Consider the following 24,998-nt stretch of genomic DNA (forward strand, 5'->3'; position numbering starts at 1 on the left):
GGGATACCAGTCCAGATAAGTTAAGATGTTTGGTAAAAATGTAAAATGATTTTGATAAGGAATACATTTCTTATCCTCTTCTGTTTCACTGGAATTGGGCAAGGATGGAGGGGTTATGTTACCCACTAATCTCCCATACCCCCCCTTTTTTTTTTTTTACTTTGCTTTTTCTCACTGGTGGCTTTTCAAGCACCTTCGGGTAGATAAAATGCTAAGAAGTTTTAATAACATACCCTCAAGTATGCGAAGCAGTGTTTACCCTTTGGAAACTAATGTGACTAACGCAATCTGTTTATTTCCTTTTGTTCATATCAATATCATTCAAAAAAAATTCAATAAAAAAAATTACATATTGATGAAAAGTGTAATTTAAGAGGAGCCGTCAGCACGTTACAGGCACAGGAGGAGCTGAGCTGATACATCTATGTCTACTTTTTGTGAACCTATTGTTATGGACTATTGATACAAAATGGATACTTGCTTGTTGAGGACTATGTTTAGCTAAGATGGCGGCCAGGCATTCAGCCAACACCTATAAACTAGAATCTTACTTTGTGTTTTATCATGTGTTTCTTTGTGGTTTCCGTTCAGCTCAAGCAAGCAGTTACAAAGAAAGAAGAAGTAACGGTTTCACCCACGAGCAAGGGGGGAGGGGGGAGGAATTTCCTCTTTCACTGTCAAGGTTACAGAAAAGTATAGAGTTCGTAGCCAATAGAAAAGATATACTCTATCTTTCACCCCCCCCCTCCCACTTCTTCCTGTCGTAAAACCTATGTATTGTCTGCTGTTTTCAGAAAATAAACCAGAGATACTGTTTTAACTCCGAGCTGTGGGTTGACTCAGTTTGATCTCTCCGTGCACGTACATTAATTAATTTGGAGCAGTACATCAACCGAACTGGCAGCTTGGCCAGAACCAGAACAATTTTGGCGCCCAACGTGGGGCTCGAGGATTGGACCCTCTGTTCCCGTACCCCCAGAGACCAGACGAGGAGAGGCGCACTAACGGACACCGGGATCGCAACCCGTGATATGAGGTAAGAAAATGGAGTCATCTTGCCCATAAAGTGTCCCCTGGTGTAGCCTCTTGGTGTTCGTCTGAGGGAGGGGTGCGGAAGCAGTCTGGGACGTCCTCGAGGGCATGAAAGTAAGAACCCCATATGTTTTTTTAAAGTCTTGATGTACTGTGTTGTGCCTATAAGTTGTGAAGACCCTGTTGACAAGTATCACTGACTGAGACACGGAGTTCTCCTGTGTGCCTGTATCGGAGTTCAGCCCGGTGTCTGACTCGAATCTCCATAAAGGGGACGATCACAGATGGGTGGAGAGCGGTTCGCGGTAGCCCAGAGTGTGCTGACCGGGACTCAAAGGTCTTCACGTCCAGTGATTACTCTATACAGAGGTCTTTAGGCGGCTTCAGTAGGTACGAGAGATAATGGGAAATGAGGAAAGTGTCCCGAAGGGCTACTGTTCACCTGAACAGTACGTGGCGGACAGGAGAGGCAAACGTTTCATAAAAGGATTAACTAAGTTGGAGAAGAGTTATAGTGTCTGTAAAGGAGGCATCCTATGTAGTGCCACCTGGCAAGTGTTGTTAAACGAGAAGAGGGGGAAGTTAGAAGATGATAAATTGACAGACATGGTCCGTGTGTGGTTGGACTGTAGTAAAGAATTTGAACAGACCAGGGGGGAACTAAATTTTGATGAGAAAAGACAGATATTTCTGTAAGCCTGGTGTTGCATTGATACATGACTTGCCACCACCCTATAATGGCGCCGGGAAGAAAGCAGGTGGGTGGACCTGCAAAACATGTGGTCAACAGAATCCCTCCTCCCGTGATACGTGCCTTCCCTGTGGGGTTCCCCACCCACAAAACCACGCCTTGGTAACTACTCCCCGGCACGTCCCATCACTTCCCGTGTTAGCTACAGCGCCATCTTGTCCCCAGGCAACGCCCATGAACGGACCTTTAATATCATTCGGTCCGGACCCCCCCGTCACTCCTATGTCACCCTTGCCCCTTCCTACTACCTTGTACCCCATGGTTAACCCGGACGGTACATTCATGCTACCCCACTCACCTGCCACCCTTACTCCTATAATGGTAGGGGGGCAACCTGATGAAGCAGAACAGGGGGATGCAGACGGTGCTGCAGAATCCACAATGGGCATACAAAATGCACCGGGTAATATGCAGACTCCTTCGCGGGGTACCCCGACAGACTACAGTGATCCGCCAACTTTATCCCTGGCACCACAGTGGACTGTGCCCATGGTCGTGCGCCCATCACGACGTTCACAAGATCAAATACTGCAGGGTCAGATTACAGAGTTACAAAAGAACTTACAGAAAATTGAGCAGGGAAACCTTGAGACACTGAAAGAAGCCCTAGCACTTAACCGGCCACAGGGACCACCAAAATATGTGTCTTTCACCCCACAACAGTTATTCACCATAGTGAATTTACTGCCTGACCCTGAGACCCATCCCATGCCCTTTTTCAGGAAACTGTCCCAAGTAGAGTTGTTGCGATACCAAATTTTTGATTCGGTTTCGATACCATGAAAAAGTATTGCGATACTCGATACCATTCGATACCACGCGAAAAAAATAAACAAAAAAAGCCACGTGCATTCCTCATTTTTAAAAATGGCGAATCGCGCAGTTTTTATTTTATTTTTTCTGTTCCGGCATTCACCACCTAGATTTTTTTTTTAATATTTTAATAGTTTGGACTTTTCTGACGTGGCGATGTAATATGTTTATTTATATATTTTATATGTGAAATTGGGAAAAGGGGGGTGATTTATACTTCATATTTTAGTGTTTTTTTTTTTTTCACTTTTTATTTAATAACTATTTCCCCCCTTAGGGGCTAGAACCTGGGATCTTTCATCCCTTTTCCTATTCACCCTGATAGATCTCTATCAGGGTGAATAGGACTTCACACTGTCCCTGCTGCTCTGTGCTTTGTGCACACAGCATCAGGGATGTTACCATGGCAACCAGGGCTTCTGTAGCGTCCTGGCTGCCATGGTAACCGATCGGAGCCCCAGGCTTACACAGCTGGGGCTCCGATCAGAAGCTGCCACTGCACCACCAATGAGGGGGAGTGGAGAGGTCCCTGTGGCCACTGCCACCAATGATTTTAATACTGGAGGGTTGAGAGGGGCCGGCGCACTGTGCCACCAATGATTTTAATGGGATGGGGGGATTGAGGGGGGGGGGCACACTGCACCACCAATGATTTTACCCCTTTATACAGGAGGCGGGTACTAGCAGATCAGCGGCAGTTAACTGCCGCTGATCGCAGCTCCCTGTCAGGGGCAGGGTGCCGGCAATGCGATTCTGCTGCCGGCACCCGCCTCCTGTATGTGTTAAAGACTGACTACTGTATATGAGTCCAGACTTTCACTATTAGGCCACACAGAGCGGCGCCCAGCGATGTCTCAGCACTCACCATTTAGTCCTGGGCGCCGCTCCGTTCGCCCGCAGTGCCCCATTACTGTCTCCTCTCCTGCTCCACATGCTGCTGATTACTATCGGAGCGATGGGAGGAGACATCAGCTTCACTAGTGGGCGTTCCTTCTTCCTGGCTGTAGCGCTGTCCAATCGCAGCGCAGGGAAAAGGAACGCCCACTGAAGCTGATGTCTCCTCCCATCGCTCCGATAGTAATCCTATCATTGGTGGCGCAGTGCGCCCGCCCCTCCTCCGCCCCTCTCTTCTCATTGCCGCCCCTCCTCCACCCCCTCTCTTCTCATTGCCGCCCCTCTCTTCTCATTGCCGCCCCTCTCTTCTCATTGCCGCCCCTCCTCCGCCCCTCTCTTCTCATTGCCGCCCCTCCTCCGCCCCTCTCTTCTCATTGGTGGCAGCGGCAGCAGCACAGGGGGAGGGAGGACAGCTTCCTTCTCCCCGTGCTGCTGAGAGAGAACATGAGCGCGCCGATAGCAGCGCGCTCATGTTCAGAGATACTAGACTGCGCAGAAGCGCAGCCCAGTATCGAAAAAACGGAAATCCCGGTATCGTATCGATACCGGGACAAAAGTATCGATTGGGTATCGAAATTTCGATACCCGCAACAACCCTAGTCCCAAGTGCATCAAACCTATGGGTGCACATGGTCGGACCTGCAAAGTATAGTGGAAAACAAGACAGGTGAATACTCCACACTGATAATGGATCAAATCCACATCCCTGAACTTAAAGGTGCTAACTTTGACCCCCGGGATCATGAGTCTGGAGAATTCTTTATAGAACAACTACAGAAATGGGCGAAAGCAAGATTAGCAGACCAATCCACGACATTACAGGATATGACACAGGAAAAAGTTAAAACTGTCGAGAAATTTGCTCAGAGGATTAAACAAAATTACAAAGACATGGGTTTTAGTCAGAATGAGCCTGTTCATCTCAGACTCTTGGCCCGCTCGTTTGTCGATGGTCTACGACCAGAGATAAACAAAGCCCTTGTGACCTGTCGCCCCGAGTGGAAATCCTTGACACTAGATATGTTGGAGCAGATTGCAAAGGGTCTAGAGAGTAACACAAAGAAAACCCGTGCTGCTGTGATAGCCGTAATGTCAGGAGAAGATGGTGGAGAACACCCACCCCCTTATGTCTGTTATGGGTGCGGCAAGCCCGGACACATAAAACGGCACTGCCGTAGCAAACATCTGTGGCCAACCAATCAACGGCGACAGGGGGGCACTCAGCCCCCTTCATCGCAATAGGACGCTGGCAAACCAGTGCAGGGAGGGGACATTCCATATATGACAGTCTCTACTCCTCCTACCGGTCCCACCCCTCGAGTGACTCTCGAGGTTGCAGGGAAGGAACTTTCATTTCTTGTGGACACTGGTGCAGCCCGCAGTGTATTATGTGAGACTGCCGTACCTCATTCTTGGCTCACTGACATTCAATTACCTTGTTCTGGACTAGAGGGGGTTGTGCAACATAACTCCGTGACCAAGCCACTCACAGTCACTTCTCCTAGATTCTCCCGGACTAAAACCCCCCAACTCCACCTCCCTGCAGGAGTCATGTCGCAGTTTGTTGTCAGCCAAACATGCCCCTTCAATCTGTTAGGCTCTGATTTTCTTCAGAAAATCCAGGCTAACATACAGTTCAAAGAGGATGGAACAGTCACCCTCGGTACAGCCCTACACCCGGAAGATACTTGCCTCCTTATGGCATTAACCACACTTCAGGACGCTGACTCATATGAACAAGGGGATTCGCTGCAAACCATTTTGCACCTCATCCCCGATACTCTCTGGACCAAAGGACCCCATGATATCGGACGCCTCAATGTCCCACCGGTCACTGTGACCCTGAAGGATCCCAAGGTTCTGCCTTACAAAGCGCAATATCCGCTTTCTATCTCACAACAGGATGCTATTACCCTCCAGGTGCAGGCCCTCCAGCAGAATGGGGCAATCAAGATCACTACTTCTCCCTGTAACTCACCCCTTTACCCAGTACGGAAGAAAAGGGAGAAAGGACAGCCTCCAACGTACCGCATGGTGCAGGACCTCCGAGCTGTCAATGAGGCTACTGTTCTTGAGACACCTATTGTCCCCAATCCGCACACACTCCTTGCTGGCATTCCACCCACTGCCACTACTTTCACTGTCATTGATCTGGCCAATGCATTCTTTTCTGTTCCCTTACATGAGAAATGTCAGTTTCTTTTTGCTTTCACACATGCAGGCAAACAGTACACCTGGACTGTTATGCCTCAAGGGGCTCAAAACAGCCCTTCCTGCTTCAGCAAGGCTATGTCCTCTGTTCTGCAACCCTGGCAAGCAGATCACCCGGATGTGGAACTCCTCCAGTATGTGGATGACCTTTTCCTCTGTGCGGTCTCTCCCCAAATCTGCATGACAAAATCTGTCTCACTTCTCCAGTTTTTAGCCTCTGCTGGATGTCGAGTCTCACAAGCCAAACTACAACTGTGTCTCCCCAAAGTTGTCTTCCTAGGTCATTGCATCTCTCAAGGTCACAAGCACCTAACTGAGGCGAGGAAGAAGGCTATCTCTGACATCCAACTCCCGGACACTCCTCATCAGCTGCAAACCTTTCTGGGACTCATCTCCTACTGCAGGCCTTGGATATCTGATGCTTCTGTCCTCATGCAGCCCTTATATGACTATATACCTCGTAATGCTGCTACTCCTTTCCAGATGACAATGGAGGCCGGAGAAGCTTTTCAGTCATTGAAGGCCGCCATTGCATCTGCCCCTGCTCTTGGCATCCCCAACTACAACCTTCCTTTCCGGCTGTATGTCATGGAACGCCAAGGTCACGCCACTGGAGTCCTCACTCAAACTCATGGTGGCCGCAATCGACCCTTGGGTTACTATTCTAAGCGTCTTGACCCGGTAGCCAGAGCTGCCCCTTCCTGTGTCAGAGCTATCCATGCTGCCAGCTCTCTTCTAAACGTCACATCTGACGTTGTGCTGGGTCATCCCCTCACTATTCTGGCTCCCCATGACATTTCTGCCATCCTCCAGCAGACTCAACCTAAACACCTCACTGCACAGCGCCACCTCCGGCTTCAGTGTAGTCTGCTTCTGCCAGATAATGTCACCATTCAGAGGTGCCACATCCTCAATCCTGCTGCACTCCTTCCTCTTCCAAGGGGGGAGTATAATGGAGATTCTGAAGATTTTATTGATCTACATGCTGAAGAGGATCTTCAGGAAGAAGAACTATGGGCCTCAACCGACTCTCTTTACAAGGAACAAGAACATGATTGCATCACAATGATGGAAGCTGAAGTAGGGACACCACCATCAGTCCAAGACACTCCTCTGACAAACCCTCATTGGATTCTCTTTGTGGACGGCTCAAGGTACGCCGATGACAAGGGGAAGTTCCATACAGGCATGGCAGTCACAAGTGAACATGAAGTGCTGTGTGCAAGACAATTGCGCCCAGACCAGTCAGCACAAGAAGCTGAACTCATTGCCCTCACTGAAGCCTGCCTCATGGCAAAAGACTCTACCGCCAATATCTACACAGATTCTAGATATGCCTTTGGAGTGGTTCATGACTTTGGACTAATATGGAAGGCCCGGGATTACATCACAGCTGCAGGAACCCCGATTAAGAATGCTGCAGCAGTAGCAGCCCTAATGGCAGCAGTACTCCTGCCCAACCAAGTGGCAGTGATCAAAGTAAAGGCCCATACTCGAGCTGACAACCCTGAGGCCAGAGGAAACGCCCTAGCTGACCAAGCGGCCAAGGAATAAGCAGTGAAAGAGGAAAGAGTCCAGTCAGACCAGATTATGATAACACAGGAAGACCTGGAACAAGAAGAAATCACATGGGACCTACTGAAACAAATGCAGAAACAGGCCACTCCCAGGGAAAAGGAAATCTGGCTGAAAGAATCAGCCCTCGAAGAAGAATCTGGACTCTGGACACAAGGAAAGAGAGTCTGCCTACCCAGAGCTCTTTATCCCCTAATAGCCTCAGTGGCCCATGGGCCCACCCACCAATCCAAAACCATCATGAAAGAACTAATTGACAAAATATGGGTGGCCCCAGGGATAACCCCTGTCCTGGTGAGACATACCCAAGCGTGTCTCATCTGTGCAGAGTGTAACCCCGGCAGAACCGAGCCCACTCCCAGAAAATGTCTCCCGAAAGCCTTATATCCCTTTCAGAGGATACAAATCGATCATATCCAGATGCCAATGTGCCAAGGGTTTCAATATGTGCTAGTAGTGATAGACTTGTTCTCTGGGTGGCCAGAAGCCTACCCCGTCCGAAACCAGACAGCAACCACTACTGCAAAAAAACTGATGCAGGAGCTTGTCTGTAGGTTCGGAGTACCTGAGGTCATTGAGAGTGATCAGGGCCCAGCATTCACTGGTAGTCTAACCCAAGAGGTCTGGAAGATGGTAGGGTCACACATGGCGTATCATACCCCATACAGGCCCCAAAGCAGCGGCAAAGTCGAAAGATTGAACGGGGTGTTAAAATCTAAAATGCTGAAGATGACCAGGGAGACAGGGCTTAATTGGGTTCAGTGTTTGCCTATAACCCTCTTTTCAGTTAGGCATACACCAAGGCCCCCACACAAACTAACCCCATATGAGATCTTATTTGGAACAGGGCCAAGAATGGGACAGTATTTCCCACAACAGTTACAAATGCATTATGAATCTGTTGCAAAATATGTGATAGCCTTGAGCAAGCAATTGTCTAATATACATGCACAAGTTTTCTCTTCCATTCCAGATCCTAACTCCCTGGAGGGAAGCCACACTCTCAAACCTGGAGAGTGGGTGGTGGTCAAGAAACACGTCAGAAGCACCCTCGAACCACGATACGAGGGACCTTACCAGGTGTTGCTGACCACCCCAACCTCTGTGAAACTCGAAGGGAGACCCACCTGGATCCACGCTTCACATTGTAAAAGAGTGAAGGCTGTCCCACCGTCCCAGGAACCATAAGCCATGAGGATTCACATACTGATCATGACTTTGACAGTGGGCATATCTGCAGTATTCACGCCACTGGGTGATGAATGGGACAATTCACTGATACGGCATCATCAAATTTTAGTCCAGGGGTTGAAGGAGACTGAAACTCTGAGAGATTGTTGGATCTGTACCCACAGTCCCGTGAGTTCAACCAGTATGCCTTATTTTGCAATACCGCTGGACCTTTCTGAACTGATTGACCTGTCTAATTCTACCATCTTTCTCACTAGTATACACCAAGTTAAATCCAGTACAAACAAGGACAGGGAAGTAGCCTTACCTGTTGCAGGGTGGGCAGATGCCCCATGGCTCATGATAAACAGATCAGGACCCTCGGTAGATTATAGCTCTACTCCTTGGCAAGAGGGACACTGGGCTAATGTCACGTTTTCCTAGCTGGACACACTGTTATTGTCTCCAAGTACAAACCAAAGGTATGACATTTAGTCCACACATACACTCAGGTTGCAATGATTCAAAAACAGACAGCCACATGCAGTGTATTGGTGTAGATGCAGTAAACGGAAAGGACCTGCCCTGTAACAACCATACTGTACAGGATCTCCTGACAGGCATATTAGCTAACGACACCGAAAGTCAGTCAAAAGGATATACGAGTTGGCGAAAGGGACACAATTAGCCAAACTAATTACCCGATTATTCAATGGCACAGCAGTAGCAGTTCCAGACGACATATACTTAGTTTGTGGACACAAAGCATACAAATGGTTATCCGAGAATGTCACAGGACTGTGCACCATCGCCAGGCTTACTCCTGCTACCTTTATAGTACCACACTCTAAAATTGACATAAATGCAGTACCTAAACACACCTTGTATCGTAGGGCCAAAGATAACACACCCAGACCAAATGGCAAGCCACATGTAGTAGAGATGAGCATTACCAACAAAATTGTTAGTTCCCTCTTCATATATCCCATGATAATGCAGATGTGGGATCATCTGGTAGTAGCAACAGACTACCTGGATGACCAAATATGGGAGGTGATGAGACTTATGAATACCTCAAACATTGTGCAAAACCAGTTAATCATCATCACCAACCAACACACATTAGTTCTAGATTATGTTACAGCTAAAGATGGAGGTATGTGCCAGATTGTGGGACCCTCTTGTTGCCATTACATAGACCCGCAGGGTAATTTGCAAGTTAAGGTGGATATAGAGAAGATGGCGGATTTAAGAGATAAATGGCTGGATGCACATAAAGCTGATAAAGATACATGGTGGTCTGATACCTTCTCTTCCCTTAACCCCAATAACTGGTTCAAAGGTATTGGGGGTTGGCTCATGGGAATTGTCCAAGTAATATTGCAGGTAGCCCTAATAATATTGGTGATATATGTAGTGATTAAGCTCGTTCTTATTTGTGTGACCCGCTTTTCAAAAAGAATGAAGAAAACTGATGAACGACCTATTATGCTTCTCTACGATGAGGAAGAACAGAAGGAAACATCGTTCAACACAGCTCCCTCTCCTCACAATGATGCCTGGCTGAGATAGGGTGAGATGAATCCCAGGGTATTACCACAAGTCCGAGCAACCGGGAGCCTACCTATAAGGGGTAGGTTGTCGCCACTGCGGGTGAAGAGGATACGAATGGTATGCCCAGGGGATTCGCTAGGCGAAGGGAAAGTCTACAATCAAGTTTCCAAGGGGGGACTGTTATGGACTATTGATACAAAATGGATACTTGCTTGTTGAGGACTATGTTTAGCTAAGATGGCGGCCAGGCATTCAGCCAACACCTATAAACTAGAATCTTACTTTGTGTTTTATCATGTGTTTCTTTGTGGTTTCCGTTCAGTCAAGCAAGCAGTTACAAAGAAAGAAGAAGTAACGGTTTCACCCACAAGCAAGGGGGGAGGGGGGAGGAATTTCCTCTTTCACTGTCAAGGTTACAGAAAAGTATAGAGTTCGTAGCCAATAGAAAAGATATACTCTATCTTTCACCCCCCCCCCTCCCACTTCTTCCTGTCGTAAAACCTATGTATTGTCTGCTGTTTTCAGAAAATAAACCAGAGATACTGTTTTAACTCCGAGCTGTGGGTTGACTCAGTTTGATCTCTCCGTGCACGTACATTAATTAATTTGGAGCAGTACATCAACCGAACTGGCAGCTTGGCCAGAACCAGAACACTATGACTATCCCTTTGTACTGTTATCAGTGTGACAGCTATCTCTGAATACCCAATTAGGATGCATTTACATGCGGTGATTGAGCAGACAATTATCAGGAAGGAATCGTTACTTCCCGATAACTGCCTGCTCGTCAGTGGAGATCAGAGCTGTATTTATAACCACTCCTCTATGTGCAGTGTCAGTTACATGTCAGTGAAGGATAGATAAGAGAGTTACTAATAAGAACCTCACATCATACAAACTATAATGGGCCTAGCAATAAGAACTACCCAACCTACACAAATAACGCCAATAGCGCCCCCCCCTGCAAAAAATAAAGAAACATCAGGTAAAAAATAATAATACAGTATAAATGGTTTATTGGAATCCACATTACAAAAATATTAAAATAGGATTTTTTTTGTGCTTACCTGTAAAATCCCTTTCTCGTCGAGTTCATTGGGGGACACAGAAGACCATGGGTATAGCTGCTGCCACTAGGAGGTGACACTAAGCAGAAAAGTGTTAGCTCCTTTCTCAGCTATACCCCTCCTGCAGACACAGAGCTAATCGGTTTGTACGAAAGCAGTAGGAGCAGCCAGGAGAAGCCAACAGAAAACAAGAGTAAGAAGAGAACTGAAGATGGGTCAGTACCAAGAACAGGTGGGACCCATCAAGAAATAGCCAGCAATGTACTTACGGGGTGGGAGCTACATCCCCCAATGAACTGAGAGAGAAAATAATTTTACAGGTAAGCACAAAAAATCCTATTTTCTCGCTTGTATCATTGGGGGACACAAAAGACCATGGGATGTTCTCAAGCAGTACCATGGGAAGGGAACAAAAGACCAGAACAAATCTAAGGCTGGGCATAAGATCCCGCACAGAAACATGGGGGAAAGGATGCACAGGAAAGCCTGAATAGAACAGGAAGAACATGAACCAAGAAGGCCAGCCAGAGAGAGCGTAGAAGATGCAGTGTCTTAGGCTGGGCAGAAAGAGGAAAACCCAAGTAAACTAACCCAAATTGTTCGAGAGACTTCAGAAGATGTGGATGGCAGCACAGAAGTTCCACAAGAAGGATAAGCATTTCTGAAGACTGAAAATGATATCCAGAAGGTACCTCTGGATATCGAGGACCACAGAACTGCTGTGGAAGACTGGACTGGAAAGCCAGGATGTCTTGCATGACAATAGACCCCATGAAAAAAAACTGAGGGAGATCTACCCAATAGACATGGGCCTATAGAATCCAGGTATGTATAAGACCCGGCCAAAGCTGGTGACAGGTGGACCCAGACAAATCCTTACCAAGTGTATAAGTACCAGGAAAGGACATTTCCACCTAAGAAAATCTGGAAGGAATCAACTGGGCAGATGGCAGAGGACCAGTCCTGGAAACATCTGTCGGACGATTTGTAAGAGAAAAAATGGAGAGTAGCCACTACCTTGTGAAAGACCCAGCATGAAAAAGGATAAAAATAATGGAATATAGTCATTCATCAAAAGAGAGAGAAGGGACAGCCAAAGGAGATGAAAAGCCGCAATGGAAACCAATCAGTGGTACTGACCAAAAAACACACAGACAAATGGGGAGTAGTCTGGGAGACAAAAACAGTGCCCTCGAGGATCAATAACATCCCAACCAAGGAGCCAAGAGGATTGCAGCATAAGAGTGTAGCCACAACAACCCTAGTCACTGGACATGAGGAAGACTGAGTGACGCTGGATCCAGGACAATATCATGACTGGCGCTAGACAAGCAGAGGAAACACAGCATCTGCACTGAGATGTCACTATGAGAACACCCATGGAAGCAGATCCAAAGTTAAGAACCGATGTGTACACCTCTGCTAAAAAATAAAAGATCCCTAAGGAGAAAGGTAATGTGGTAGGCAGAAACACCCAGAGCCACAGAGGTTTGTTGTGGGTACTTTAACAAGAGAAGCTGCCTGATGCTCCACAGAAAACCCTGCCTGGACCGTTCAAACCTAACCGGTAAGCTGAAGACAAAATACCGTGACAGGTAAAGGCGATGCTGACGCCAGAAACATCGGAGGTGTGTAGACTTGTCAGAGACGCCATAGTGTGGCAACTCTGCCTGAAGGGGAGAATGTGGTTATCAGACGAATGTACAAAGTGGCTAAAGATGGAATATCGATGTGATATTGATGCTCTACTCCACAAGAGTACCAGAGGAAAACAAGATATATACAAAAAAATCCAGTCAGGTCAATAGTTTCTGGTCAGGTAGACAGAAACAGTATCGGGGTAGCGTAAAATGAGCAAGAGAGCCACCTGTGAAGGAAATGTGGATACAATTACCACACCTAGTACCAATGTGAAGGTTCACCGTACAGAAGGTGGAATGAGGTAGAAGTTACAGCGTGCAAGGCCATCGCCAAAACATGGTGTGGAGTAGAAGGCAAAATGATAGAAACCACAGATCCAATACCCAGTGCAAATGCATTATGTGAGGAAGGAAGCAATATGGTTGCATCACAGATTCAGGGTGCAACTGAGAAGGGAGCCATACAGTAGAGACCACAGTAACTAGTGCTCATGCAGCACTCCATCTAAGAAGGAGGCCATACAGTAGAGACCACAGTAACTAGTGCTCATGCAGCACTCCATCTAAGAAGGAGGCCATACAGTAGTAGCCACAGAATCTAGTGCTAGTGTGATACTCCACATGAGAAGGGGGACCATACAGTAGACAACACAGTATCCAGTGCTAGTGTGATACTCCACCTGAGAAGGAGGCCATACGGCAGTAGCCACAGTAACTAGGGCTAGAGAAAAACTGCACCTGGTGAGGCCACACCGTAGTAGCTACAGTTTCTAGGGCTAGCGCAATACTCCACCTGGGGAGGAGGTAATACAGTAGTAGCCATGGTATGAACTGCAAGTGTAAATACTCTACTTGAGGGAAGGGGTCTATACAGTGGTAGCCACAGAATCTAGAGCCAACATAAATACTACACCTGAGGAGGAGGCCATACAGTAGTAGCCAAGGTATGTAGTGCCAGTGCAAATACTCCACCTGGTAGTGGATACAGCATTCAGAGTCAGGGTAATGGTCGACCCGGATGAATGTGGTAGCCACCACAGTATTCTGTTCTGGTGCAGATGCTCCACCTATTGAAGGTGTCAATGACAATGATTAACATTGTAATGTGGTTTCCCACACAAGAAAGGTAGTGTTATGGAGTAACACCCTGGAAAGGCAGAAGCCGGCATGCAGGCGCTCAAAACCAACACACAAAAAGTGTATCTGATGAAGGGGTTAATGCGGTAGTAGCTGCAGTATCAGGTGGTAGCTCCCATATTCCACCTGTTGAGGAGAAGGTGATAGTAGGTACGGTTTCTAGCAAATACTCCACCTGTGGAAGAGGAGGTACAGTATCTAGTGCTTGGACCAATATTCCAGTGTGGCGTAGTAGTCATAGTATCCAATGTTGGCGCAATTACTCCACCTGTTAGTGTGATTAAAGGATAACTGTCATATATATATTTTTTGGAGTATTGGATTGTGGTGATTAATATCTCCTTGGTGGCCCGATTTCAACTTTTCACTGTGTATTCAATTACCCCTTAATTCCACATTTTTGTTCCCTGTACTGCCTACTTTTACCTATGCTTAAAATAGGGTTGCTAGGCATGGTCCACGGAGGACGCAGAAGCAGGCTGCGTGCAAGGTCACATTACTGACAGCCAGGGACTGTAAGTAAATGATTAAAGCCAGGTCCTCCCCAGCAGCTGATAACAGTGCCTGGGCTGTGTGCACTTCTCCCTGTCCCTGCGCTTGGCAGACGCTCCCTCACTCAGCAGAGCTGGAGAATGCAGGGTTGGAGCAGCGCAGACCAGGGAAGGGAGATCTGCCATCTCAGTGTATAAATGAAAGCAACATGTTGTAAAAGGACCCCTTTGTGCTGTAGGAGATTAACCCTTTAGGGGGGAGGGCTCTGGTTACTGACACTTTTGGGGGGCTATTGTTACTGGCTAGTGAGGGCAGGCGGATTAGCCTCAGGGTGAGGGCAGTGGCGGCCATCTTAACTGAATAGTGAAATTGCAGTTTTATGCAGACTGGTTGCTAAGGGCTGAATCTTATTAAATATGGGGTAAGTCAGTCTAATAGTAACTGATTCTGGAATATCATGTTATTAGTAACTACATATATGAAAATTGAAATTAGGGTCTAAATGTGACAGTTATCCTTTAATCTACCTGCGGAAGGAGGCAATAGGATAGGATATACGGTACCTAGTGAAAAGGGGTGATGGGACAGGATGTACAGTATCCAGTACTAGTGCAATTACTCCACCTGAGGAAGGCGGTAATGCAACAGGATGAACAGCATCCAGTGGTAGTGCAATTACTCCGCCTGTGGAAGGGCGTAATGCGACAGGATGTACAGTATCCTGTGGAAGTGAAATTACACCGCCCATGGAAGGGGGTAATGCAACAAGATATACATTATCCGATGGTAGTGCAATTACTCCACCTGTGGAAGGGGTTAATGCAACGGGATCTGAGGTATCCAGTGGTAATGCCTGTGGAAGGAGGGGGGGGGGGGGGCATAATGCAAGTACTAGTTGAAATAAGGAACAGGAAACCCAGCCGGGGGGGGGTTATTGTTGAGAGGGTGGGAGGAATGGAATGGGGTGGTGGAGTGGATAGTTCACTATACTCAACCCATCTTCATCCTCTGCTTCACCCACCCCTAAGGGTACCAGCAGGGTCATCCCTTCAGCCGCTAGCACATTGATGGCCATGAATTTAAAGGTTCTGGAAGCCTCCTTTTACAACATTTCACCGTTTGTACTTTTTGTAGTATCCTCCAATCACATCTAGAGCTGCTTTCACAATTCTGCTAGTTGCTGTTGTAAGCATGCTTTGTCTTAGCTCCAGCCCAATTCCAAAGATGTGAGCTAGCTGCTTGGTCAAACTGTGTCGCTATCATCTGAGCTCCCACAATGCACAGGAAACAGAATCAGGAATCCAGCATTATATTTGAATGGAGAAGAAAACATGAAGACGACGTTCTGGCTAGAAAGCAGCAATGCATATTGGAAATAAAATGGCTGAGGTGTGTACCGGTCATCGTAGCTGGTCATCTTTGAGCTTAGTGTTGTGTCATAGTCATCGTTGGACGTTTCCTTCTTCCAGAAATCATCGGAACGGTCATCCCAGTTCAGAAATGAGCTACTGACTGGCTCTGGGGGGTCCTCATGGTATCTGCGGGTAAGAGGTGAATAGGAAAAGTCAAAAACACAGGAAAAGCATCTCCCAAGTAGAATGCTGAATAAATCACTTAAAGGGGATCTTATTGTAGAATTACCATCTGTACAAATGTGGCCAATATGGAAGTGAAAGATGAGCAAAACTTCCTTGTTCTTTCTCTGCCCTATTATCAGGGTTGGGGTAATCTGAGGAAGACTGGTTGCTAAGGACGGGCAGCCTGACTACCCAGTGAAAAAGACTGTCACTGTTACATTGTCTCTACAGCGACCAGAGTGTCAGACAGGACTCCAGCAGCCAATTCTTGTAATATCTTGCTAAACAATTAATAGCCGAAATCTCACCTAGACCGGGAACTGCTACTGCTGAAGAAGTAGTCATTCGGGGTATCTTCTTGATAAATCTTCTTTGGTTTGGAGGCCCTTGGGGCTTCTTGCTCAATAGTTTGCATTTCAGAGAGAACAGAATGTGAGATCCCCCTGAAGACAGAGAGCAAGATACAAGTCAATGTCAGAGCATATTGAATCTTCAATAATTACAGAGCAGCCTATTTATCATCGCCTGCAATGAGATGTTCCTTCCAAGATGAATCCATGTCTGCGTGAAGTCACTATTTACACATTGGTTGCGGGCAGAGTGATCTAAAATTGCCTAAATTATAAAAGATGTGGGTGAAGAGACGTGACAACCACTATGGGCCCTACAAGAAGGCACCTCTTGCTCCCCTGGATATTTACACATGAATCTAAAGAACGTATATATAGTGGTCATTGGCAGTGGGGCTGTCCCGTGTTACCCAGAGCAGCTCCGGACCTGGGCCACTTGAGGCTTTACCAGATATGTAAACCCCTAATTGTCTTACGTTCGATTTCCAAAACCCATCCCGAGCCTTTCTGCTTCAGCTTTCTTCTTCGCAGGCATGTTCTTCAGCTTTTCGTCATCTTTCTGTTTCTGAATTTCCAGATCCTTGTAAGCCAGACGTAGAGAAGAGACTCTGGAATGGAGAGGTAGGGGACAGGTTAGCTATAGAGGGTGCAGAGGTGGCAGCTGCCCCTAACCCTTGTGAGTGAAGTGTAATGTATTTTAACCCCTTCAGCACCCTGTGATTTTCAGTTTTCGCTTTTCACTCCCTCCCAGAGCAATAACTTTATTTTTTTTTACTGTTCACATAGCCGTATGAGGACTTGCTTTTTGTAGAACAAGTTGTACTTTCTAATGGCAGTTTATGATATTGGATTCCCCTTTAAGGGCAGGTGCGTCTTATAGAGCGAAAAATATGGTATTTATATTTTAATAGACATCACTGCATCAAAAAATGTCCATACTATGAGCTTTACTTTTTATTGTTTCATTTTATTTTTAACCCTTAGGATACCAGGTTTTTTTGTGTTTTCATTTTTCTTCCCCATTTTCCTTGAGACATAACTAAGTTTATATTTCCGTTCACATAGTTGCTTGAGGGCTTATTTTTTGCGGGAGTGAGCGTGTGTAAGGAGTGAGCGTGTGTCTCATTAATCCAGCAGAGACAATATCTTGATACATAAAGAAAGGAAATCGGGAATATTCGGATCCGGTGAAAGCCGTCCCTCACTAGTGACGTCACTTCAGCTTCATCCGGTTTCCAGAGTAACCAGGTCACGTGGGACGCCACGCAGAGGTTCAGCATACCACGTGGGACGCCGCTGGTGTGCGGCCGCCTGGAACCAGCGCTGCAGAGTCGCAGTAAAGAAGGGTAAGGCCCGGCTCCGGTCAGGAGTTTGTTTGATAGTTGTGCATACACTGAGCACTGCTGCTGAGGCTTATTTCGAGCTGCTACAAGGAACTGGACTAAGTTTGGCGTTTGAGCCTATACAGCGGGCTAGCCATTGAGGTCAGTGGATGAATTGTTGCATGTTCCTCTATAGCGCAACAGCTATTTATATATAGTGCATTGGCACATGGGACTCACCATTAAGCTGTCATCAATTCTATGCTGGACGGTCTGAGGAGCAGCTATACACTGGTGCATGAGACGGAACACTTGCTCCACAAGTGATATACAGCCAGTACAGGATATATAGGGGTCTTGGCTGTTAGGGCCTATTTTAATTTATTTTATGTATTGTCGCCATTTTATTGATCTTGTTCATATGTGTATGTTTTAATAAATTGTACCTATTTGGCGGATTTAGTGCCCCCATTTGAGTCTGAGTGTGCCCCTATATATCTTTTCATATACGTTCCTATCTGGGCCTGAGGGTGGGCCATTTAGGTGAGCACCTTATCCATCCAAGGTGAGAGGTTGAGCCGCTGGGATTTTCTTTTCTAATGTCAGACACTTGTCACCGTAGAGAAGCGTAGGTAAAGCAAATAAGTCCGAAGGGGAGACCGGTGCTTTCTGTGCTGGTCTTGATGTCCCCTGCTCTGCTGGAGGTTGTGCCTAGTTTATAATGAGGCGCAAACCTCATAATAAATTAGGTGCATCCTCCGGCAGTCTTTGCACCTCAACAGGAATCTAAAGCAGCAGCAAAAGTGGCGAGGGCGGCATAAAAACAAAATTTGCGTCACTTACATGGGCTCCTCGGGTTTCTTGCTTAGGTTTGCATTCTCCTGCTCATTTATCTTGTCTACGGCGATGGCTTGCTTCTCAATCTCGCTGAAGCTCTTACTGCTCACTTTATGGGCCCCCAGACCCGCCTTCCTGGCCCCAAGCTGTAAAATTCGAAGATACACAGAGAAGCATTACAAGAGGAGGAGCAGATACCAGTCACATCAACAGATGTAAACAATTCTAAGCACTGAAGATACGTGACAAAGCAGTGATCATGGGGCGACAGGTAAGGATTCTACCCCTATTTCACTGAGGACCACCACAGTCAGCGCCTCCCCTGCATGAAACGGCAGAAAAAAAATGAGCACCAAATTACATTAAAGTGGACAGCAAAAGTCTATATTAATGCCAATGTCTAGCTTTCAAGACCACAGCTGCATTCACAGTTCTACTGGCTTCAGAGATTAAATCTCCCACCATTCCCTGCTTGTTTAGCATCTGCACAGAATTTCGGGCGATTTGCATTCTGGGAAGTGTAGTCTCTGTACAGATGTCTGACACAGGATAAACTAACTACCCCCCTGCATCAAAGGAGCCAGCTCAACTGGTAGAAATCTGTGATGGCAGGCACACTGACTGCTCCCAATAAGCAGTAACACTGTGAATGCAGCTCTGGATGTTTTTATTTTAGATAAAATATAAGTAGCCTCTCCCCGTTTCCCCAACATGTTCTCTTACCCCTTTCTTTGCTGCTCCTGGTTTCTTCTTCATAATTGAACTGCCCTCTGCAAGCAAAAACACTATGATTATTGACATGCACAGACATGGACAGGAGAAAGTCAAGCAATCTCCACTTTGTCAAGCAAGGAATACACAGGGGCGTGGGGGGGAGGGGTTCATTCGTTGCTCAGCTATATTTCATGAGGGCAAATTAAACAAGCGCAGCTAATGAAATAGGAAATTACACAGTTATCCAAGCACAAAATTCTGGAACATTCTGAGCAGCAAAATGTTATCAGTCGGCCAAAGCTGAGCCCCTGAAGTGTGACTGACAGACAGCCGAGAGCATGTTACGTGTCCCACAAAAGAGATGTGCAGGTTGTTTAAAGCTGGACCTGATACCACAAGGTCTCTTATAGCCAAAGCTGGACCTGATCCTACAATGTCTCTTATATCCAAAGCTGGACCTGATACCACAATGTCTCTTATAGCAGTGCTTCAGACTAAAAAAAAAAATATCATCAAGGAGCCATTGGCTCCTAACCTGAAAAATTTAGGAGCCAAATGAAATTTTTTGTTGCTAAATTTAAAATACATATAATATAGCGAGGATGCTTAGGAGCATGGGGTTTTCTAAGCTACAGCCCACGCAGTTAAAGGGGTTGTACACTCATTTCCATGACCTGTCAGACTAGCCAGATTTGCGTTGGTAATCCCCTAGGTCCTGGCTCATTCGCTTCCAGGCCTCCTCCTACTTGTCTGCTTTTTAGAGAATCTCATCCAAAGGCCTCCTGCACACGAACGTGTGCTGCCCGTTGCCGTATTGTGGACCGCATTTGTGGATCCGCAATACACGGGCGCCGTTTCGTAGGCATTCCGCATCACTGATGCGGACCCATTCACTTCAATGGGTCCGCAAATCCGGAGATGTGGAATAGTGCGAAACAGAAGCACGGAACAGAACCCTACGGAAGCACTACAGAGTGCTTCCGTGGGGTTTCGCCCGAACTTCCGTTCCGCAAAAAGATAGAACATGTCCTATCTTTTTGCGGAATGGGAGGATCGCAGACCCATTAAAAAGTGAATGGGTCCGCGATCCGCTGTGGCTTCCCCACGGTCGTTGTTCGTGCATTGCGGCCCGCTGCACGGCCCCAGGGCGCATGCGGACGTATGCAGAACCATTCACTTCAACGGGTCCGCAAAAAAAAAGGTTACTCTGTATATCTGTTCCGCAAAAAAACAGAACATGTCCTATTATTGTCCACATTACAGACAAGGATAGTGCAGTTCTATTAGAGGGCCAGCTGTTCAGTTACGCAAAATACAGAATGCAGACAGAAGTCATCCATATTTTTTGCGGACCGCAAAATGCATACGGTCGTGTGCATGAGCCCTAAAGCACATAATTTAGATTTGTATGCTATGTTCTCCTCTCCAACCTTTTAGCCACTAAGAGGTACTGGGGTACAACCCCTCTTACCCTTAACCAGGAGTATAGCACCAAGCTATACTGACACATTGTAACAAACCCACAGCTCTGTCACCATGATGGGTTTCCAGCCTCTGTACATAGGCGTTTATTCACTGTGTGTTACTACCTCACTATTTTCAAACTCTCTGCAGGACACAGGAGGAGACTCACAACCGTCCAATAGAAACGTGCGTTGTTTGTGCAGTAGCGAATACAGGTGAAGGGACGTTGACCGTGCGAGCGATGGCCGGCAAGTGGGAAATTACTGGAGGCGGGAGCACAAGCCCCGCCCACCCTCTATGCCAGGTAGTGTGAGTGGCAGGTGGATCTTCACCCAGCAGCGTGTGTCTGCTGGATGAAATTTCTTAAAGGAGGCAAAGCAGCGGAGGGTCTAGGCGCGAATGGCGGCAAGACTACAAAGTCTTGTCGCCATTTTGCTATTCTAGGTCGCAATTTGCGACCATTTTAGTCGCCATCTGGAGTGCTGTATAACCAAAGCTGGACCTGATACCACAATGTCTCTTATATCCAAAGCAGGACCTGATACCCCAATGTCTCTTATATCCAAAGCTGGACCTGATACCACAATGTCTCTTATATCCAAAGCTGGACCTGATACCACAATGTCTCTTATATCCAAAGCTGGACCTGATACCACAATGTCTCTTATATCCAAAGCTGGACCTGATACCACAATGTCTCTTATATCCAAAGCTGGACCTGATACCACAATGTCTCTTATATCCAAAGCTGGACCTGATACCACAATGTCTCTTATATCCAAAGCTGGACCTGATACCACAATGTCTCTTATATCCAAAGCTGGACCTTATACCACAATGTCTCTTATATCCAAAGCAGGACCTGATACCACAATGTCTCTTATATCCAAAGCAGGACCTGATACCACAATGTCTCTTATATCCAAAGCTGGACCTGATACCACAATGTCTCTTATATCCAAAGCTGGACCTGATACCACAATGTCTCATATCCAAAGCAGGACCCGATACCACAATGTCTCTTATATCCAAAGCAGGACCTGATACCACAATGTCTCTTATAGCCAAAGCTGGACCTGATACCACAAGGTCTCTTATATCCAAAGCAGGACCTGATACCACAATGTCTCTAATATCCAAAGCTGGACCTGATACCACAATGCCTCTTATAGCCAAAGCTGTCCCTGATACCACAATGTCGCTTAGGCTACTTTCACACTAGCGGCACGGACCTCCGGCAGGTTGTTCCGTCGGGTGAACAGCCTGTCGGATCCGTCCTGCCACTAGGGACCGTGTGCCCTCGGACTGCCACTCCGTCCCCATTGACTATAATGGGGGCGGTGCGGAGTTCCGACGGAGGCACAGCAAGAGGCTGCCAGAATAAATGTCGGGCATGTCATAGTTTTTTTCCGGCGGCCTCTCGCCGTGCGCTGCTGTGCCTCCGCCGGAACTCCACCCCCATTATAGTCAAGGGGACGGAGCGGCAGTCCGGGGGCACACAGTCACTAGCGGCAGGACAGATCCAACAGGCTGTTAACCCGACAGAACAGCCTGCCGGAGGTCCGTGCCGCTAGTGTGAAAGTAGCCTTATATCCAAAGCTGGACCTGCTACTAAAATGTCTCTTATAGCCAAAGCTGTCCCTGATACTACAATGTCTCTTATATCCAAAGCTGGACCTGATACTATAATGTCTCTTATAGCCAAAGCTGGACCTGATACCACAATGTCTCTTATAGCCAAAGCAGGACCTGATACCACAATGTCTCTTATAGCCAAAGCTGGACCTGATACCACAATGTCTCTTAAAGCCAAAGCTGGACCTGATACCACAATGTCTCTTATATCCAAAGCTGGACCTGATACCACAATGTCTCTTATAGCCAAAGCTGGACCTGATACCACAATGTCTCTTAAAGCCAAAGCTGGACCTGATACCACAATGTCTCTTATAGCCAAAGCTGAACTTGATACCACAATGTGTCTTACAGCCATTTTTCCTATTGTCCTTGTTGCTCGTGTGCCCCTTTACTTCACAATTTGAATATACGGTGTATAGAAGTGACACCTGCTGGTGAGAAAAAGAAATGCACTAAAGCATAGCCACAAAGCCAATTTGAGCAGTTTTCCATAGTAACCACTTCTAAGGCTCCTAACTTCTGTAGGGCCTGAGATTACAGATCCCCTGACTATTGGCTGATGTACTGCAATGCAGATGGCTGAAAATCCCCTGAATTACCCCCAAACTGCAGTGTTACTGACAAAAAGCGTTTCCAGGCAAAAAGGGTCAGTCCCGTGCACAGTGTGGGGAGATCTGTGTTAATATGCAGAAACATTATGGGAGGTTCTGTTTCCATGTAAATAAAGCTTAACCAGTGACACTGGGGGAGATTTATCAAAACTGGTGTAAAGGAAAACCGGTATGTAGTGCAAATAGGGTAGAATGCAGTAATGTGGCCCAGTCGATTTTGACAGTGTTGTCAGTAAAAGACAAACAAACTCAGGTTGGCAATGCTGATACACGTTACCCGCACAGATACATTGTAACAAACCACCAGGACAGAACAGAGCTGTGCGCCAGATGTGTCTACCTCACCAAGAGTTTGGAGAGCACTGTACACACACACAATGGTCATCAGGGTTGGCCAATATTTAGGGCTCATGCACACGGCCGTAGGTTTCGTCCGTATCCAGATGTCAGCATCTGTATGTCTGTTCCGTGGCCCCGAACAAAAATAGAACATGTCCTATTGTCAGTTTTGCGGAGAAGGATAGAATATTTCTTCAAGAGTATGCACTTGGCCCGTATACATGTTTTGCGGATCTGCGATTTAAGGCTCCAATCACATGTTCGCAAGTGTGGTCCGCATCTGCTCTGCAATTGTGCAGAACGGGTGCGGACCCATTCATTCTCTATGGGGACGGAATGGATGCGGAGAGCACACTATGTGCTCTCCGCATTTCCGGAGCACGGCCCCGAACTTCCGGTCCGCAGCTCCGCAAGAAATTAGAGCAGCTGCGGACAAGAATAGGACTTCTCTATTTAGTGCCGGCCATGTGCGGCCTGGTGTATTGTAGATCCGCAATACGCCACGGACGTGTGAATGGACCCCAAGAGTAATTATCCCCTCTCCTTGATGAATACTGGGGCTAATAATCATGGATAATCATTCAAGATTGGAACCCGTCTCCATGAATTTCATCTCTACATAGAAACGCCTGTCCATCACAGGAATTCCCATCAGTAGAGGGAGACCCCCACCGCAGGACCACCACCATTGTGACCCCCACACAAGACAACAGAAGTCTTTTCCCCTTCTATGTGCACAAGAGCAGCATCCCTAGAAAAACATTCTGTAAAATTCCTAAACTCTCGCATCAGTAGGTCTTGGTAGGTGTCAGAGTACCCCTCAGGGAGAACAGCAGCCTAAACTATCATATTTTCCAGTTTATCAGATGCTGGATTAAAGGAATTTCACTGTTGTATCAATCAAGTGATGGAAACACACCAGTCTAGCCTGAACTCCCTTTGAATAGTGATTTGTGCCCGTGTAAAGACCACGACATTATGAAAAGGATAGTATCGGAATATGTCTCGGGCCACTTTCACACAGGGGGGGAGATTTATCAGAACTGGTGTAACGGAAAATTGGCTTAGTTGTCCAAAGCAACCAATCAGATTCCACCTTTCATTTTTTAGAGCTCCATTGTAAAATGAAAGGTGGAATCTGATTGGTTGCTATAGGCAACTAAGTCAGTTTTCCTTTAAACCAGCTTTGATAAATCTCCCCCAATCAGTGTTGCTGTGCAACTCAAAAACCAGAAGTGGACCTTCAGAGAAAAAATGTAAAGAAGAGACATGTACCTCTTCCATTTTCTTGACCCACTCCCTCCTGGTTTTTACTTACAAACACAAAATACTGAGGGGCATTTGTTTTTGGCGTAAAAATTGTTGCACGCCCCTTTTTGGGGACTTTTTTTATGCTGCATCTGACACATATAATGTTATGCTAGGAAAAATTCGTAGAAATTGCAGAAAATCTATGGCTGGCATATATATTCCAGCAGGTGCAAAGACTGCCAAAGATGCTCCTAATTTACGACAGGGCGCACACGCCATCATAAATTAGGCGCATCTTCAGGCAGAAGGTACCTAAAAGACCACCTAAAAATAAGGATCCTAGTAAATGACCCCCAATGACCATGTGAAAGTGGGCCAAGAGTAAAATTCTATGGGGTAGACTTCTCAAAACTGGTGTAAAGTAGAACTGGCTTAGTTGCCCATAGCAACCAATCAGATTCCACCTTTCATTTTTCAGAGCTCCTTTGTATAACGAAAGGTGAAATCTCATTGGTTGCCATGGACAACTAAGCCGGTTTTCCTTTACACCAGTTTGATA

The 24,998-nt window shown here is 46.6% G+C and overlaps 2 protein-coding genes and 1 long non-coding RNA gene across 4 annotated transcripts in view; 2 read left to right on the forward strand and 1 right to left on the reverse strand.

Annotated features, from left to right (window-relative positions):
- ARFGAP3 (ADP ribosylation factor GTPase activating protein 3) overlaps nt 1-24,998 on the reverse strand; it is a 71,114-nt gene that overhangs the window by 16,280 nt on the left and 29,836 nt on the right. For both annotated transcript variants that reach the window (XM_040436041.1, XM_040436032.1), the window contains 5 exons: nt 19,146-19,192; nt 18,429-18,568; nt 16,740-16,871; nt 16,222-16,356; nt 15,734-15,874 (listed from right to left, as the gene is read on the reverse strand). In XM_040436041.1, the coding sequence (XP_040291975.1) occupies nt 15,734-15,874; nt 16,222-16,356; nt 16,740-16,871; nt 18,429-18,568; nt 19,146-19,192 (595 nt within the window). The remainder of the gene's footprint in view (nt 1-15,733; nt 15,875-16,221; nt 16,357-16,739; nt 16,872-18,428; nt 18,569-19,145; nt 19,193-24,998) is intronic.
- On the forward strand, nt 1,471-24,595 carry LOC121004030. The gene is made up of 3 exons (XR_005779649.1): nt 1,471-1,481; nt 2,799-2,802; nt 24,001-24,595. It is a non-coding gene; the product is annotated as an uncharacterized LOC121004030 (long non-coding RNA).
- Nucleotides 21,105-22,096, forward strand: LOC121004021 (melanoma-associated antigen E1-like). Its single transcript, XM_040436050.1, has 2 exons — nt 21,105-21,583; nt 21,690-22,096. The coding sequence occupies exons 1-2, from the start codon at nt 21,114-21,116 to the stop codon at nt 21,820-21,822; spliced, it is 603 nt and encodes a 200-aa protein (XP_040291984.1). The 5' UTR covers nt 21,105-21,113; the 3' UTR covers nt 21,823-22,096.

This window comes from Bufo bufo, chromosome 1 (genome assembly GCF_905171765.1).
Source record: "Bufo bufo chromosome 1, aBufBuf1.1, whole genome shotgun sequence".
NCBI lineage: Eukaryota > Metazoa > Chordata > Amphibia > Anura > Bufonidae > Bufo > Bufo bufo.